Source organism: Phalaenopsis equestris, unplaced genomic scaffold (genome assembly GCF_001263595.1).
Source record: "Phalaenopsis equestris unplaced genomic scaffold, ASM126359v1 Scaffold000596, whole genome shotgun sequence".
Classification (NCBI taxonomy): domain Eukaryota; kingdom Viridiplantae; phylum Streptophyta; class Magnoliopsida; order Asparagales; family Orchidaceae; genus Phalaenopsis; species Phalaenopsis equestris.
Window position 1 is genome coordinate 429,592 of NW_018165036.1, and position 19,992 is coordinate 449,583.

Genomic DNA, 19,992 nt, shown 5'->3' on the forward strand with positions numbered 1-19,992 from the left:
CCCATTTTCATTCAAATAACATATTAGATTCAAGAGAAGCTTATAAATTAAATCCATGAAAAAAAAAGTGGCAGTTAAGCACCTTAACCACTTTTTCTGGTTCAATGATAGGAAGACCAAGTTCAAAGAGTTTCTTATTTCCCCAGTTCTTGAACCAGTGAAGATCAACACATTCTGCCAGCATATGAACAACAGCAGACTGTGTGATGATGTTTTCAATTTTTCCTTCACCCAGATCAACAACAGGAAGACTCTTCATCCTATATTTTGATAGTAGCAAAAGCATGGTAAGAAATGAGTCTTCTTTCTGTAACGCTAGAAAAGGAGCCCAGCGGAATGACCCTGAAATGTCCTGAACCTGTGGAAATAATATATATAGTCAAGTTGGACACAACACAAATAAATCATGGAGCATTTAACAGAATGCATTTAAATTTTCTCCAAGGATAAAAACCTTCGTATTCCTATAGAAGTGTGAAGAAGTCAGATATTCAAAAAAGCTTCCTTCTGTTGAAGAATTGGCTCCAAAGTCATTCCCATGAGATGCTGCTACATCTGTCTGCCAAATAGGAGATTAATATTTTCTGAAGGTCACAATGTCAAATCCTATTAAACAAAAGTTTTGAACTTTCTAATAGAGTAAGGCATGACCGTCCTATCTAATTCAACATCCATTTACATATAATCTAAGATGCAATTTCGCCACGTATACAGTATATAGCGTCATTACTTATTCATGTAAGAGGGTTACAAATAAACTAATCCCAACTCTCTTTAATTAGTAAGCTTTACCATGCTAATGGCCCATAAAAATGGCACGTAATAGAATTGTCACCTTAGGAGCAAAATTTATGCTTTAGTAGATTAGTTGATAAAATCAATTATTTGATCATATAATATTATGTTATAATCCCATGTAAATATTTATTCCTTTTTTTTATTTCAATCTAACTTAAAATATATTAACAATATATTCTCTTTTATAAAAATTTTATTCCGGTAAATTTTTTGTATTAAAAAAAATTTATTTTTATAAACTTAAACATATATAATAGGCCAAATCATAAAAATTAAAAGGGTTGAACAATTCGTTTAGCCAGAGATTATGGACATCATCATTGGTTGAAACTTGTACTTTTACGGAAAATTGGGAAGCTTGTGTACTTTATTTCACAACATGAGTCATCATAAATACCGATAAGTGTTAGTTTTTTGTTAGCGCCTCCGCAAGCAACCTGGTCTTCATGGAATCTACTTTATAATTATCATTCCAGTAATAGCCAAAAATTGTTGTAGGATGAATCTCATTTTCAAATTTTCAATCACATATAAGGTAAATAAAAGTGGATGCAGCCTCACAAACCCAACTAGTATGGGCATTTTGAATGAAAGGATTCCTTTGATAAAAAGAAATGGCCATTTTATGCAAATCTGAATGATCCAACTTCATTTTGTATCAACTAGTAGAACCGTCACTTAATACATACCAAATTATATCATCCCATCGTTATGATGTTAATAGCCAACTATAGTTTGAACAACAAGATTTAGCTTATCATAATTTTTCGTTGCTTGGAGTAAAATCATGTTCCAAACAAAAACGAGTCATGTTAAATTTTAAGCAATTCGAAAGGGATCTTAAATCATCATTATGCCCTTGTTGGTTTCTTGAAATGAGAAAGAGGAGAAAAACTAAAATTTGTTGTTGTAGATTGAAGGTAAATCAGAACCACACCTTTTGTGTAGCCTTACATATTTCCTTACAATATTTTAAACTTGGAGCTAATAACAAACTTCCAAGAATAGACCTAAAAATTAGCCAAGAATGTAACAAGAAACAAAATTCAAGAAAAAATAACAACTAACTCCTAAGATTAAGGAATAAACTAAATTCAAATAAACCTAGACTCAATAAGCAGTCCTAAGCATGTATTCCAACAACCCTTAATCCTTTTCACTTGTAATGCAATGCACTATATTATGCTATGCTTATTAATACCCATGGTTATAACTAATGCACTTATTTTTAACAAAAGAAATAAATTGCTCAAAAAACTGATTCTATTCATTAATGACTTGAGCTCTTATAGAGCATTGCAACTATCTTAAAATAAAACCCTATTAAGCAATAGTGCCCTCAAATGGATATAAATCTCAACACTTCCCCTCAAGATGGGCAAAAGCACTAAGTCTATTTCATCAGATAATCTAGAGAAATCTAATGAGCTAAATCCTTTAATGGGTAGTCAGTCACTTGCTCTCCAGCATCTACATGACCTAGCTCCAGTAGTCTGTTATTCAACTTTTCCTTGATGAAGAACATATCAATCTCCACATATTTAGTTCTATTGTGTTGCACCGAGTTGTTGGCAATGTTCATTGCTGACTTGTTGTTACACCATAACTTCATTTGAGCTCCTTGGTCCATCTTGAGCTCTACCAACAAGGTTATCAACTACATCATCTCGACAACTCCTAAGACCATGGCCCTGTATTCTGCCTATGTTGTTGACCTCTCTACTATTGACTGTTTCTTGCTCTTCTATGTGACTAAACTACCCCCTACGAACACTATGATGTGGACTTGTCAACTGCACAACTTGCCCAATTAGAGTCACAAAAACCCTCAATGCCTACATGCCCATTTTCCCTGCGGATTATCCCTTTCCCTGGAGTAATCTTCAGATACCATAGAACCTGATACACTATGTTCATATGACCCTTTTTTTTATCATGCATGTAGCAGCTCATCATGCTCACTACAAATGAGATGTTGGGACGAGTGTGACTAAGATAGATCGGACGGTCCATCAACCTCTGGTACCTCTCACGATCAACTGACTCTCTTACCTCTGCACTCAGTTTGGTCTTCTGATCAAATAGAGAGGCTGCAAGCTTGCATCCCAGCATGCATGTTTCATTAAGAAGATCTAATACATACTCTGAAACAAGAATATTCTCTCTTGTCCACGGCCCACCTCATTCCCAAAGAAGTATATGAGTTGTCCACTGTCCTTCAATTTAAAATCTTCGCCCAAACTTACATTTGGTTAAGCAATCTCTGTCCATCATCCCTAGTGATAATCAATTTATAAACATACACAACAAGCATAGTAGTATGACCTCCATTTCAACGAAAAAGACCAAATGGTTGCATTGATCTGTTGATATCACATGTCCATCATAGCTTCTCTAAGCTTGCTAAAACAGACTGTAGAAGACTGCTTCAAGCCATAAAGTGACTTCTTGAGCCCGCACTCTTTGCCTACTGTCCAACTTGTACTGAATCCTAATAGTATCTCCATATACACCTACTCCAATAATTTACCATGAAGGAACGCATTCTTCATATCAAGTTTGTGTAACTTCAACCCATCATTAAATGTCAGAGAAATTAGCGTCCTCACCATACTCAGCTCACTATTAGTGCAAAGATCTCATCATAGCCAATTTCACACGTCTGATTGTACTATTTCACCACCAATTGTGCCTTAGAATGCTCCACTTTTCCTTATGGATTTTATTGTGAAGATTCATTTGCACCCAACTGCTATTTTCCCTGGTAATGATACTTTTTCCCATGTTTAGTTTTCATCAAGAACCCCAAGCTCTTCATCATGGTCGCTTTCCACTTAGGATTCTCCTAGGCTACCTGTCAAGACTTGGGTATAAAGAAAGTGACAAAAATGTAATGAATGCTTGATGTACATGTGATATGTTAGTGTATGAAATAAATAGAGCAATGTAATGTTCTCACCGAAAATGATCAGGAGGATGTCCAACATTGTTGTGAAAGGTCTTCCTTAAATTCATGGGTTGGAAGTAGAGAGAATAAGAATCATATTACTAATGCATTTTGAGTTGGAGGTAGATGAAGTAGGTGTCTCAAGAGTTGGGGTGGACTAGAACAAGAAACCTGCAAGTCGAGTAGCACGACAGACACTATTCCCTTATTATGCTTCGTTCTAATTATATAGATTTTTAACTCCCCTTCAGCCTTAAGTCCCACCACCTCCAGATACTACCTCCTCATATTTTGTCTCCTTAATGAATTCATCCCTCATCACATGACAAGGCATCGCTTCTACATGAATCAATCTCACCATCACTACTTACCCCCTCTTGCTTCATACATCCAATATTTGGCGAGCCATCAAAGGGTGAGATCACCTCCAGGGTGTAGTACGGTTCAAATTCTCTAAAGAGCACATCCATGCTCATAAATAGTCATTTCTCTATCGAGCACCCACAAACATATCTCTTATGGGTGGCAAAATAATCCACAAAAGCAGATTTCACAGCTATGGGATCTTGCTTCCCTACTAATGTTACGTTGTCCATCACAATACATACACAGTCAAATATTTTCAATGGGAGTATCTCACTATTACCTCCTTTCATGATATGATAAGGAGACTTCCAATCTAGCACTTTCAAGGATATCTTGTTAATCAATTAAGCATCTGCCAAAACTATTCCTCTTTGCCACTAGAACATTCATTGCAACCATCATGCTTCAGGTTACCTCTAGAATGTGCCTACTATTCCTCTTTGCCACTTCATTTTGCACTAGTGTATATGGTTATGTGGTTTGATGTTGTACCACTTAGTCTGACAAGTATTCCCCAAACGCAGACATAAATACCTTCACTACTGCACCATATTGAGTATGGATTGCCTTATCGAAATCATTAAAACAAACGAACACATCACCCTTATTTTTCATCAGATACAATTAAGTAACATGAGAAAAATAATTAAACAAGTTACAAAATATCGATAACCATTCATTGAACTTGTAGAACAAGATCCCGAAATCTCAAAATGTATCAAATAAAAAATATAATAACTTTGATTTCTAGAGCTGATATAAGAGCTCCTAGTAAGCTTGCTAAACTCAAAAACATCACAAACAACTTTTTGTTTATTTTTTTTCATACAAAGACGGATAAAAATGACTAGTAAACTAAAAAATAAAATAAGAATGTCTCATGGATCTGTGATTTAGTAACAACACATCCTGCACACTCCTCCCAAATCCCGCAACTCCATCACTCTCTATTATGTATGTCAAAATGGAGTCAATCTCCTCCTATCCAAGTACCTGTCATAATCTGGCATAGGGCTTGGACATAACCAAGGTGAAGACAGAAGGTTGGACGATAAAAACATTAAATTTTTATCTTTTATCATGACCCGACCTGGGGCTTCGACTTAAACAAGGTAGGTACAAACGATCGGACTGTGAAAACATTACATTTCTATAAATAATATTTTAATAATGAAAGAACCACTTAGAAAAATGAATTAAGGCAATGCAATTAAATTTTACATCAGCTCTGGTTGTCCCCGACGACTATAAACATTCTCGTCTATCGCTCATTTTTTAATAAATTAATTAAACCTGAAAATTTAGTTAAAATAACATTTATCTAAATAAAGCTGGTGAATACTTATACTCTTAAACTAGAATAATTTAATGAAGAGAAATATAATATGCAAGTCAACTAAACAGTATAAAAATATAAGGGTGTTTAACGGTCATCTAATATGATCATTCAAGTTGATTTTAAATATTCACTGAGTGTCTTATTATATAATTTACATATCAATATCATTTTTAATAATATACAACCTTCATAAGAGCACCGTAAAAAATTGTACCACTTATCAATTTCTTTTCCATTTACGTGCACGAGTATCTTAACGTTCCCCCGTTAGTAGCCAAAAAATGTGCTACGTCATAGCCAAAAATGCACACGCAAGCAATCCAAATAATATATCTCATTTTTATCATGTCATTCAATAACTTGAACTATGCATTTAAATAACATGTAAATATTAATGACATACACTATATGATCCAAATGAAATCTATCTAAGTCACAGAGTGAATCAAACACATAACAAATCAATATTACTATAATTTAAATGTATAAGAACTCACCTAACCCTTTTGATGATTCTTGAAGCCACTTAATTTTTTATGTCATCTATTTAGTGACCAAAAAGGCAAAACATAATATTTTATCACTTCATGATTTCTTACTCAAAAGTAAGTATTTTTCAATTACATCTTATTTTAGGTATTAATATATCTTCTAAATTAAAAGACATAAGTAAAACTTGCCTCAATTGATTTTATTTGTTTGCTCCTTTCTCGACCACCTCTCATGATTATATTATCAAAATTCTAATTTAATTAAAAGTACTATTAATATCTTGATAATTAGACATATATTAAATTTATAAGTAATCATTCTGTCAGGTTGAGTCGCCACCTTGTATAACTAAGTAGATCAAGACCACAATTACTAGAGATTACGAGACCATGGGATCTTGATCGTGTTCGTCATCATTTGCCCAACCATTTATTTTAAACTCCAAGTGATAAATTTTACAACTTAAATTATATGTTGTTGTTACTATTTAATATTCATTTCTCAATGACTAGCCTTAATCAAAAGTGCTCTCCTGTCAACAGAATAAGTAACTATAAGAGCTTGCACCTATAGAAAACCTCAAACCCCAAAACAAAAATTTCTCACAAAATGAGGGTCAAATCTTTCGGTAGTGTCTTATCTATGATCTATTATACATTCTAAAAATTTAACCTGAATGCTCTCTCAATGAAACAACAAAATAGAGAGTCTGGGGAGTCGTCAAATTTTTGGAGCTCACAGATTTCTGTTGAATCTGCTAGAGAAGGTTCACTTTCCATCACTGTGTAATCATCTCTTTACCATAATAGCAACTTAAATTAGCAAGAGAAATAAAAAGATAGAATTGCTTTCAAATATTGCAATCACTTAAAGCTTGAGTAAATTTATATATGGTGAGCATTAGAGCATGTCCTGTGGATTTCAATTCAGGAATATGTCAATGAAAGATTAAAAAATAAACTTTGTTCGGTGGACATTGAAGTATGACAATTGGATCTCAATCTAAAAGAATTGCCAAAAGGTCCCAATAGAAAAATGAAATTTGTCTGGTGAACAACGAGATATAACCCATGAATCTTAGCCCAGAAATTCACTGCTAAAAGGTCCCAACAGAAAAATAGATTGTTTGGTAAGCATCGAAGTATGGCTTGGATCTTAGTCTGGGAATTTACTATCCAAAAGTCCCAACAAAAGCAGAAATTTTGTCTAGTAAGCATCGAGGATTACCTTGGATCTTAATTTGAGAATCTACTATCGAAAGGTCCCAACAAAATGGCATGTATACATGAAGATCACTATCTCATGATGAAATTTTGTGTTAATGAGTTGAGGGATATGACATATAATGTTCAACCACAAGAATGTCAATGAAAAGAAATTCAACAAGACCGAATTTCAGAAGAAGATATTACTACTAGAAAATATCACTTTGATTGGCACCCTAATGTTTTATCTTGCTCACAAAAGATAAGAATACTCTCTTATGAAGAATCCCACTATTCATGGCTAATATCTAATTTGATGGTTTGGAGATTCTCATCGTTGTCGCTATGGTCATTATTATATCTGTTTAGAGCAACATCAAAGTAGTTCAGTATGTTAAGGTACTAGCACATTCATCTCAAGCCACAATTAAAAAAAAAGTCCCAGTTACGAAGAAAAATATAATTAGACAGAAGATTTTATTGGTTCTTACGAATATAACTATTGGGATATTCGACTTTTTGCATCAAGAAGAGACGATGTTGAAGCTTCTTCAGCAAGAATAAAACTATGTAGAAGGCAAAAAAGAACGTAAAATAATGAACTGAGAGCTCAACAACTACAACTCTAGCAATCGATTGTTCAATAAGCTCTAGTCACAGATGTGAGTATTCATACCCACAGCCAATTCAGAAGTCTAAAATGGGTTAAAATGAATAGCCTACTCGTGACATTGAAAAATCTTTTTAGGGCTTAACAATACTAAATCATTCTTTCTAAAAATAACCAGCCTAAAACTTTGTTTGCTAAAGCACACAAGATTTTCAAAATTACCAAAGAAATGATAATGAAGAGAATATGTTAAGAATTTATGGTGATTGAGACCAACAAGTACCAATCAGGAAGCTACTATCTTCCATCTACTCTGATAGCTCAAGATTCATGAAAGTAAAACAATCAAAGACAGATTTGGCGTGATATCAAACTTATAAGATGATTCTAAATATCAGAGGTTCTTCAAAGCTTGCTCAGAATTCAAATTTTAAGTGAGAAAATTTATGAAAATCTACAAGATTTAGCCAGTTATCATGATGTATAAATCATCTTCTGCTCAAGTCTAAGACTCAAACGGAGGTCGGACTCAACAAGCTGAGATATGGCCAAGTTATTGTGTTTTCTCTCACTCAACAAGTCATGGTCATAATGAAGAGCCTCATTTGTCAGTTCGACAACAACAAAAAACAAAACTGTTGTCACTTAAGATTAGAACTTTGAGGGAGATTAGACTCATCAAGCCAAGATTTGGCCTTGTTGTTGCCTTTTCTCTTTATTAAAAAGCTGAAGGTCAAAGTAAAAAAGCCCCGTTTGTTATTGTAACGACAACAAAAGCCCAAAATAATTTGCTTGTCAAATCTAGGACTCAAACGGAGGCTGGACTCAAAAAGTCAAGATATGACCTAGATGTTAGCATTTCTCTTCACTTAACAAGCCCAGGCCATACCGAAGAGTTTTGTTTCTTTATTGATCATATTGTTATGAATATTTGTAATTATCTACTCTCATGCATTTGGTGTATGTTTTATGTATAATATTAAATTGAATGTACTGAATACATGAATGATATGTTTATGCTAACTACTTGTATGTGTATGAATGAGTACGATAAAGTCACTATTTGATGGTACTAGTGTGGGAACACTAAGGTACTCGTGCATGTATATAAAAAAGGATCTTGATATTGACGTATCTTAATTGACATAATTTTTAGACAATGCTCATGAGATAGTTGTACAAATATAGTATAATATTGATATGTTACTAATATAATAAAATTTTTTGAATAACATCAAATATGTTTTATTGAATTATTAAAAGCTTCACTGGCATACATATTACTACTTTTTTCTCTTGTGTTATTGTGGTTTAAGAGTATGAGTATTCACTGCTTTTTTAGTTAATTGTTATTTTAAACTAATTTTTTAGGTTAATTAAGTAAAAGATGAACGATAAACAAGAAAACGTTTAAAGTGGACGTAGATAACCAATAAAGAGGCAATTTTAAATATATCATTTTAATTTAACTTGAATGGTGGCTCTTTCATTTGTTAAATTGTAGATGAATATAGAAAATTTATTTTGCACCGTCCGACCGTCTTAGTTAACTTCAAGCCTCGGGTCAGGTCGTAACACATGATTTATTCTCTTTGAACTTCAACAAAGGCTTCCCTAGTGATAGCGAGAGGCTTCATCCCCGTGATTCTTCCTTTTACCTCGCTAAGTTCTTATTTAGGCTCAATAAGAACTTGAACATCCTCTTCTTCTCCACTATTGTTTTATATATCATGACATTTTGGGGACACTTCCATACATATGTATCATACATATCTAATTGTAACCAGTATCTGGATAGTGTTTTAAAGTACTAAGTCACTTAACTCTTCTTGTTGGAGCTCATGCACTTTTGTTTCAATCTCAAATAATTGTGCAGTATTTTATGTACTTGAATAAGTTTCACAAGTTGCTTCCCAAAGATGTTTTCTTGTAAAGCAAAGGATTTTATCAAGCTTTTACGGTCATATAATTAATCAACCAAGACATGACCATATGATCCTGGATCTTTCATGAACGATGGTTAGGATTAGTGAGCTCAGGAATTGTGTCATATCTGGTAAGATGTTTCTCTCATCCTTTTCCATTAATGTAAATAAACACAGATTGGGGCAATTGAAATAAGCTATGTTAGTTGAGTTTATGTTTTCTGATAAAAGTTGAGAGTTTTGAGGCTGATTGGACAAAATTCCTTGCCTCTGAGTTAGAACTAACCTCCAAGGTAGAGCTAGACATCTTCATTCCATAAGGTCCATACTTTGTCACAAAACCTCTCCACATTTCGTGATAAAAAAACTGACTAGATGCTGCTCGTCGAAGGGATGGTTTGCAGGAAAAAAACATAGCGGCTGCCGGGGGGATTCCGATAGAGGGCAGACAAGAGATCGGAGGAGAAAAGATAGCTGTGGGCCAGCAAGTGAGGGCTGCTGAAAAGACAGCAGCAGTTGCCAGTAGAAGGGTTGTAGATGTGTAGATGCAGAGATTCACACTCACTAGACGGCTATTCCACCATCTGGCAACTGACTGAAGAGCATGACAATGGCGTTCAAACAAAGGGAAGGCAAAGACACATGCATTCGAACGATCTGATTGCCAACCTAAGACTATCAGGTAGAGGCAGCAACAGAAGCGTTCAAACCAAGGGAAGGCAGGAGCAGAGGTTTTCAAACCCAACGGCATTTGTGATGGACCCAGCAGCAGAAGAGTTCGAACTGGAAGCAAGATGACCACAGAAACAATAGTTTAGGCATTGATAACATGAAGGAAAACGTTAGAGAAAATTCTCTTATTCCTCAATCTTCAAATTACAACTTCTCTCATTATATTGAGAGTAAACTTTATGGCAAACAAAACTCCTATAATTACAACTTACTCAAGATACAACAAACACATAAAGAAAGGACTACACATAATATTAGAGAGATAAATGAGAATAAATCTAAATGGGAAACACAACTCCACAATATGCTTATAGGCTTTGTAAAGAGACATAGGTGGAATATAAGAAAACCCCTTTTGCTACTGCTTTTGTTCTTTTCGCTGTTTTGCTGTTCCAGTAGTGTCGTTCCCACCAACTTGCTAGTTGATGATCAAGAAATTATTCATGTCATTCAAATCAACCACTTCAAAAGTACGCCAACACAAATCATCAGATATTTCATTAACTGTCAAGCTATCCAGTGCTTCATCAAATAAAAAACCTATATCTAGAAAGAAAGAGAATGTCAATCTAAGAAACAATCCCAGCAGAAAAAAACCTAAGCTTGTAAACCTGATGTAGAAGCCACACAGCAATTCCAGCAAACTCTAGAACGCCAATGTAACGATCAATCCAACTGGCATCTTCTGGTGCATCTACATTCCGAACAGGTGCACTGAGGATCTTGTTTTTGGATAAAGTATCCACTGCATCAGACAAACTTGCATCTGAAGGTATCTCAATTTCTGAACGAAATAAACATTTCCAAATTAAACCATCAGTCAAAAAAAGTTCATCCAATGATAAATCATTCAATAATAGATCATTCAATAATAGATCATTCATGCAAAATTTGCAAGAAAAAATGCTAGCAAAAGAACAGCTGATTGTGCAACCGTATTAGTATCCACTGGCAATCAAATGGTAAATACATACAAATCCATTATATATGACCAGGTCACTGATGAGAAAGGAGAGTGCATTAATGTCAACAAATGTTTACCTAGAGTATTAACGGTATCTGCTTAATTTTATTTCAGTTTCCTGCTTTCGATTCAAGGGAACCATATGTATAGCAAGACTACCACCGGCACCTATATGGTTTACTAAAATGGAATGTATGAGCAAAATAAACATGGAAAATATTAGTAAATTTATTTTGCAACAAATTTTAGAAGAAAGTAAAGTGCATCATCCACTTTAGTTAAACCAAACACAAACCAAATACATACACAGATTAATTAATAGTCAACAAATGGTTTGTGTTTAGTTAAACCAAACACAAACCCCACATACAGACGCACACAATTTGAGTACTATTTGAAATTTATATAAATAACAAAATATTTTTAAACTAGAAGGGCCCTACTACACTCAGATTAAATTCTTTCATTTTTTAAGTTCACCAGAGCTGGATTCATAACAAAAATTTAATCTTGGAGTTCAGCTCGAGTCTGGTTACCACAAACAAAATCAATTTTCCTCCCAACCACATAGAGTATGACTTTCCTTGTTCATCTACAAATAAAAGCCCAAGGGTGACAGGAGCTCGTAGATGGTTGAGCATTAAATGGTAATTGACGCATAGCTAACATCTGTTAAAGTGGCAATCACAATAGCCGGCAAAGAGTTGCGAACCCAGAATGCTTGCAAAAAGACAGTTACAAATTGAACTCGAAGTACAGCTAAGTTAGTTAAGTGGTTAACTGCATTGGCAAGCTCGTTGCAACTGAGTAACTGAATATAATGCTTTATGCGGACAAATGTAAATAAAGCATTACATGGTTGAAACAGGACAGCAAAGATATACTTATTGCATTTTCAGCTCCATTTTTCTTTCGTTTTTCTTCTGGAAGAACATAGGTCCCTGATTGAAAGCCCTGTTGAGAAAGTAGCATAATATTGGTGCTATCGTTGTTCATACAGTGATCAAGGAGGTCCAACGAAGAACCACAAAATATTACAACTCGTGAGTCAAGGAACAACAATTTAAAGGGAGTGACCTGATCCTAAAAAAGGTTAACGCTGCAGCTTGCAATCAGACATCTGTAAAACTTGATCCTTCATAGAATGAACCCTACATATCAAAGAACAACTTGGTCTAGGTGCATACAAGCTAATCACCTATCTCGACAAGAAAGTCCGAAGAACGTGGAGTGGGAATGATCTTAAAATATTTATCTCTAGGAAGTGGCGATTCGACCACACTTGTATATATAAAATAAAATCATTGTGCACAAAAAAGAAAAAGAAGGCTAAGTACTCTGATAACCTGCATAAACTCATTTTATAGTGAGTACACATAGTAAAAACAAAATATACTTTCTTAAAAAAAGTTCTTACAAACTAAGCTCTAAATAAATTATTATAACCAAAAACAATAGGTATATAGCTAACGAATAATCGACTATCTTCTCAAACGAATTAGAGCCCAAAGGCAGCAAGAAAACCAAATAAGAGTAGCTTCCAAGCCCCCAAGGAAGTAAGATCTGAAGGAGAGTCAAAATTCTCTCGAGTGGAGGCCAACATATACCTCATACAACAATCTTTTTTTTCGAAAAACTAATAATTTATGATGGATATGGCTTAGCAAACAAAATCAGTAAAAAGTATATTAGCTATTATTAGAACCAAAACTGGTAAGCTAGATACTTATCTTTCACTTTCTTATTTGCATTTGACACCGTGGAAGTGAGTTCTAGTTAAAAAGGCAATGGACTCCCACAGATTCAAAACATGAATCACCTCATTGAACTGTCTCTAAATTTAACCTTGAGGAACTTGCTCATGGTTTGAGCTCGGGAAACTCATGCTAAATTTATGATAAGGAAACTCGCTCGAAGGTTCAAACTAAATTTGTAATAGTAAAAGATAAGACACTTTACACAAATTGAATCATAAAAGCAGATAGCAACTCAAAGATTCAAAAAATTTTATTCATATAATAAAGAATACTTTACAATAAGAATAACTCAACTTGAGTTTACATATTACAAACTAACACACATAAACAGATAAAAAGTACAAGGTTTGTGTTACTCATTTTTTTGAGAAATCGGAAGCTCTTGCAACAACAGTACTTAGGCTTCCCTTGTCAGAGAGTTGTCACAAGGTCCCTTGGTTACTAGATAAAATGCCCTGAGAAGGCAAAAGTGATCCCATCGAACGTTCCCTTTCCTCAATTGTTTCCATAGCCGTAAAAGTAGGCTCAAGAAATGCTCCAAATATATACACAATAAGAGGCGAGAGAACGAGAAAGACCTCTCATCAATTGGTTCCAACCAAACAGAGGAAATGTACGTGAAACCCCATTAAACACCTATCCTCAACCGCGTAAGAACACCATGACCTCAAAGGCACCTATTGTCAAAGTTTTGAGAAAAATAAACTGAATTTTGAATAGGCTCAATTGCCTTTTCCCTTTGCGCTCATTCCATTAAATAATAATCTTACAATATATTTTAGGTACAAAATAAAGTGCATTATCAATTTTAGGTAACTTAATAATACATATTCATAATCTGAATATTCAGCTAAAAGAGAAATAAATCAGAACAAAAATATTGAAAATAATTTAAATAAGGAAGCTCCCAATTATAGAAAACTCCTAATTTAGCTATCTGATTGTCTTCCTTTCTAATTGACACCCTAATGAATCTGAACAAACTGGTAAGTTCAGATTCAACGCATCAAAGTCTCCCTACTTCAGATATCAAATAATAAAAGGACTACATCTTGCCAAGTAGGGTCGATGATGATAGCTTACTTTTTCTATTGCCTTAAGCTGATCCGATTGCATCATCTTCATTTATCAGCCTTTCTTTACTCGGCAAGAATATTCTAATTGAATTTATTCTGAGTAAATGTCACAGGACCCTCTTTCACTCTATTTATAGACCTCTAAAAGAAGTGTTATCGCGAGAACCGCAAAGAAAGCAACAAAATGAGTGTCGCATTTTCATTTAACCTCATAATTGCATATTTATTCTTATATATTAAAATTACTATTACTGATATTATTCAACACAGGTAAAATTCAAAAAGGGGATAGTAAAGCTTCTCCTTTTTAGTAAATTTGTCAGCTACTCTTATTCTGGAAGTCCCTCACATGTCCCAATCGTGACCTGACAAAGCGCATCAACATGGGCCGGCAAAGTCACGGGTCAACTTACTTATTCTACAATAAGAAGTGAAATATTATTTAGCTTTCATTTTCTTGTTGATTTCTATCTCTATTGTTCTAAGCAACGTCGAGTAAGATTTATTCCTTATTCGGTTAGGTGAGATCATGCGAGCTCAAGCAAGTTGTTTATCTTTCTAATCATCAATGTTCGAGGACAATTCATATCACCTAATAAATAGTAGATACTTCTAAAACAAAGGTCAAAACTAGGTGGACCGACTTCCCCTGTTGCCTAGAAGTGCAATGAGTAGTGCATGAGTCTTCCCCTAAGGTGAATCTGGTCAGGACTTCACTGCCAATGATGACAAGATCCGTTGTAGGTTTTAATGTTACCAATCCAATATGATGACTTAACTAAGAATCATTACTTTTTACTGAATTGATAAAAATCATAAGACTTGAACAAATTGTTTCATACTAAAAATTTATGCAAATTATAGTGATTAATCACACAACTAAGACAAAAAATGCGGCATATCCAAAATTGTATATAAAAATAACTAATCAGGTAAATTACTTCAAAAAAAAAAAAACAAAAATGTATAACAAAAATGTATATGCCCTTAAATTGTACATGTATAAAGAAAAAAAGAAGCAATCAATCATTTGTGGAAGACATGTCATGTTTGTCTTCTTCATTGTTGGGCTCCTCAATGAGCTCCATACAACAATCGAAGTCATTACAGGATGGAGACAAAGATTCTTTCTATAACAGAGCACTCAATTAAGACTTAATCATTTTCACATAATGGTCAGCCAACAACTTGTACTTTGGCGTTAGTTTTAACTCTTTGAGGAATTCTTCCAGCATCCACCTTTCCTTAATCTGCTTACTAAAGCTCGTGACTTCATCTCCAAGCCACCTTTTTAGATCGGCGTCCTCAGACTTCATCATGCCTTCAAAAGTGGTGTCTTTGCTCTTCATCTCTTTCTTGAGCTTGACAGACTGATGAACCCAAAAGCCCAGACGCTCGTTTATGCTCCTCAGGTTATTTCTTCTATAGATCCAGTTGCTTTTTCAGCTAAGCCATCGCACTTTCGAGGATTTGACTTTTTCCTCCAATTGTTCTATTTGTGCTTGAAAGGAAGCGAGTTGCTTTGTATCCTCTGCGAATTTCATCTATAGCTATTCCTTTTCTTTCCACAAAATCTCTGACTTCTCTTCATCTTTGGAGCGAGATTGCTTTAGCTTAGTTTGCTCTTTGCAAAACTCAAAATGCGATACACTCACAGTGCATCCCCATTGTCAAGCCATAGCCAAACTCTCCATAAGTGGAGCATGAAGAGCAAAAATGCCCGCTCTCTTAGCCAACTTCTCCAAGTTTACGAGATGGATGACTAGCCCAACTAGAGGAGTCTCTCACAATAGTCCTTCTAGCCATCGAGTCATGACTCAAATCCACCAATGCTCGAGTTTAAGCCTCGTTGATCATGTAAAGGCGATCCTATGGGGAACTAGGAGCAATTTCCCCCGAGGAGGTAGCACCAACATCTAATTTATTCTCCACCTTCCTCTTCTTGGGGAGAGTTGCAGCAAGTATTTATTCCATCAACATAGCTTTTTCCTTAACTTCGAGCACTAGCTCAAAGACTTCAAGAATTAGCATCGGTTCCTTAATTACTATCCCAACTTCCCTCCTGGATTTTCTTGGGAGTTTTGTAAGGGGAATCACATCCTCCTCATTCCTTTCCTCTGCTCTTGTTCCTCATCATCTTTTATCTTTGTTATCCCAAATAGGCTAGGAGGGTTGGGAGCCATAGCATCTCCTTTTGGAATGATAAAAAATATCCCAATATCTTGGCCGCTCAGCAAAAGGTCATCACAACTTTATTGAAAATAGAAAATATGGTACTCAGAAAAATTTTCAAAAGACTACTCAAAAGTATCATCACGAGAACGTGATTAGCACATACCAAATAAGCCTGCCTTCACATATTTGACTATTATAAAGCCTGCAGCATGAAGCATCTCACCATTCAAGATGACATAGCTTTGATGCTCCTTAGGTGTGAGATGTGTAAAGATAGGCGTCCTACCCCTAACAAACAGATGAGGGGCTATGAGAATTTGTCCAAGCACACTTACGACGGACAAAGCAGGAATTCTTCCTCCAATAAGGAAGCTTTTTTTCTAAATTCGATATTATTACTCATAGGGACAAACATTATTGACCCATATTTTAACGCCTTGGCACAAAATGGCGAAAAATGTTCATCGACCAGAACAATTGTCTATTCCTCGAAAATAATATCATCGACATTGCATTGGCTATCAAGTTTGGGTGAATCTATGCAAGGACTAACCCGAAAAAATTGAGAATATCTATTAATTCTTCGTACAATAGAAAGCACAGGCTAAGTCGGAACTAATCTTGATAACAACAAACCTCGTACGAAAGTATAGTGTTCAGAACTTTATCCTCCCAAGGTAGCCAAAGAACATAAGAATCATCAAATACAGTCTTTATGTATCGTGGCAAGGTCTTTCATAGTCAATGATGATTCGGCGGACATCTTTGATGCAAGAAAGTTCTTCCTAATGTTCTCCATAATGGTGGCAATCATCTCTGCCTTCGGGCTAGAATCCTCAAGATTTGTTATAGTTGTAAAAAAAATAGCAAGAAAACAAAAAATGCTAGGGCACGAAACTGAAGCGCTAGGGCAGAGAAGAAAATAAGAAAGTGTGTAGAATTTGAACTGTCTATACCCACTCATATAATCGTAAAGTTAAAAAAGAAAATACATTCTAGAAACGAAAGGACACAATTATTAACAAAAACGTTTAAAAAAATGAAATGTTATCGCGTAATAAATTAGTCAAAGCACAAAATAATTGTGCCCATATCGCAATATCAAAGACTATCTGAGACATCTTCTGTATATAAAGAAGCTTAGAAAATTCAATGTCAAACAATACAACAACAGAATGAAAGAAAAAAAAAAAATACAATCATAGTCCTTTGTTGAGCAACAATTTCATATTTCTAACTCTTTGTGATTATCCTAATTTTTTATTAAACTAATTGCCAACTTATCCTCCAAAGAAAAATCATGCTCATTGGCTCTCTACAAGTCACCTTCCATACATATTACATGGTCTTGTATATTGATTGGTTTATATTCAAGGTGCACCATCTTATCTTTTGCAATCACTAGCTCCTCCCAAATTTCTACAAGCTTCTCGAGCTTCAACGAGCTCCTCATTGATCTTTAACAACTCCTTAGAAGTTGATAACTTGGTACTCAAGCGGTCTGCGTGGACAAAGTCGGCCCCACGAACAGTCATAGAAGAGGTTATAGTATCCACCATCAATGATCTATTTTCAGTAGTGGTTGTTGTTTCCTCCTCCAGAGGAAGTGCTTTAGAGGCAATGGTTTTCACTTCCATGGCACTACTCTCACCTACATCGAGCATCTTCACAACCCTTTCATCTGCAAACATTAAACAAACAAAAAGTATGAGATTGTTGCGGATTGTAAATGTTTCCTTCAGAAGCAAGCTCACCAACAAATAATCAAATCTCTTCAACTGATTGTGTGACTCAAGCTTCCATAACACAATCCTTAAGAACTGTCGCGGGATTCAAAACATGTCTCAGGCCAACACATTTTTCTACAATAAAGCATTGAAGTGTCAAGATCTAAAACTAATTAAAATAAGAAAAGATGTCGAAAATCGAAAAAACTAAGAGAATAGAAAAACTAAATGTATATCTAAAAATGAGTTTCTTTAAGCAAAACAAAAACCTAAATATTAAGTAGGCTTCGTGGGTCTAATGGATCAATCCCACCGACCATGCACTTAATGGTCTGGATATGATCAGGATAATCGTATTCATTTGTCGTACTTTTGGAGAGGACAGACAACAAATTATCTTGCCGCCCAGAAAGGCCCCATGATTACATTGGAAGCTCATCAACATTCATGTAAATTCCTCTGACCGAGCTTGCTAAGCTTTAGCCTTCAAGCATACTCCTCCAGCTGAGCTCACTCAAATTTCCCAAGTTCTTCTTCTAGGCCCACTTTTATTAGTTGAATCCTCTTACTAAGCTCGACAATAAGTACCTAACTGCATCACTGAGCTTGGTGAACAGTTCTATTAGATAGAAATAAAATAACTCCAATCCAATATCATATATGTAACCATTTATTAGTCGTCTGACTCCCACACCAAGGATCTTGTTAATGGAAACTCTACTGAGGCTCCGTATCGTACAATTTATTTCTTAGACCCCTGAGCGGGCACATAGGCTCAATAGTGAATAAATAGAAGGTAAAAAAGGAGAAGAGGAGTAGATCTGACTCTAGCTCTCTCTAACTCTCTCTTTAAAAATCCCTCAACTTTCTTCCACCTCTTTCACCAGGTTTCTCCCGGATTGTATTGATCATATGTCCTAAAAGAATTCAACAAGTTCTGTGAAGTTGGCAACTCTAGTTTAAAGACACAAAAAATAAAATATAAATACCAATATCACGCACATTTCAGAGCTTCTGCACAAACCTGCTACAAATGTCAATCACAGCTTTTTATAAGGATAGCTATAACTGCGATAGTTCTAATAGACAACTATTGAATGAATGAATCATTGAAAATTCATTCAACAGCTGGCAGACTTGGAGCTAAACAAAATTACTGTTATCTGATTTGTACGCGATTGAGGAAAAGAAAAGGATGCAGCTAAGATGGGGCGCATGGGTTACCTAGAGAAGCAGGAGCGGAAGGAAAGGAGGATACAGGTATGCTCTCGAAGCAGGAGTTGAGCTTCTCCGATGGGCTGAGCATCGGTTCCTGCACATACCAAAGATCCTCCACCCGAAGCCCGATCTTCGCCTCCGGGCTCGACAACCCACGAGGCGTCCTTGGACTATCCATCACCGATCACTTGCTACTTGCCGTCGTAGTTATCTCTTTGTATCTCTTGCTCTAGACTTCCGACTCCAGTGAGAGTGAGACCAGAAACGTACACTCTGATTGTTATCCCTGAAAGACAACGATTGACCAGGAAAATGATGACTAAGCAGTCTCTTGAAACGTGCAAAGCTTGCCTCAGGATCTGGCATGGTCGCTCTCACGCGTCACAGTCCCCGAAACTGTTCCGGATAATTATCGCAAAATTATGCACAATTTTATTTTTGTCCGTGTTACTAAAACAAAACATTGCATAATTATTTTTTATTTTTTTTGGGGGGAATTTACATGCATACCAGTTGAAGCTATCTTATTTACATGTCCAACATCAAGAACCTCTTTTTACTATTTTGCCCCTGAAACAGCTTTGCCGCGTCAAAATTACAACCATGTCTACCTCATTTTTTTGTCGTTTACGTCTTAGCAATGTCGAGCGGCTACCTCGCT

General features: G+C 35.3%; 1 protein-coding gene across 1 annotated transcript in view; it reads right to left on the reverse strand.

The window, feature by feature from the left end:
• Positions 1 to 19,673, reverse strand: part of LOC110029581 (SNF1-related protein kinase regulatory subunit gamma-1) — a 32,868-nt gene extending 13,195 nt beyond the window's left edge. Inside the window, exons 1-4 of the mRNA XM_020731934.1 lie at positions 19,338 to 19,673; positions 11,026 to 11,198; positions 455 to 559; positions 83 to 358 (exon numbers count right to left, since the gene is read on the reverse strand). Coding sequence (XP_020587593.1) covers positions 83 to 358; positions 455 to 559; positions 11,026 to 11,198; positions 19,338 to 19,509 — 726 coding nt within the window. The 5' untranslated portion in view covers positions 19,510 to 19,673. The remainder of the gene's footprint in view (positions 1 to 82; positions 359 to 454; positions 560 to 11,025; positions 11,199 to 19,337) is intronic.
• Positions 19,674 to 19,992: the final 319 nt, after the last annotated feature.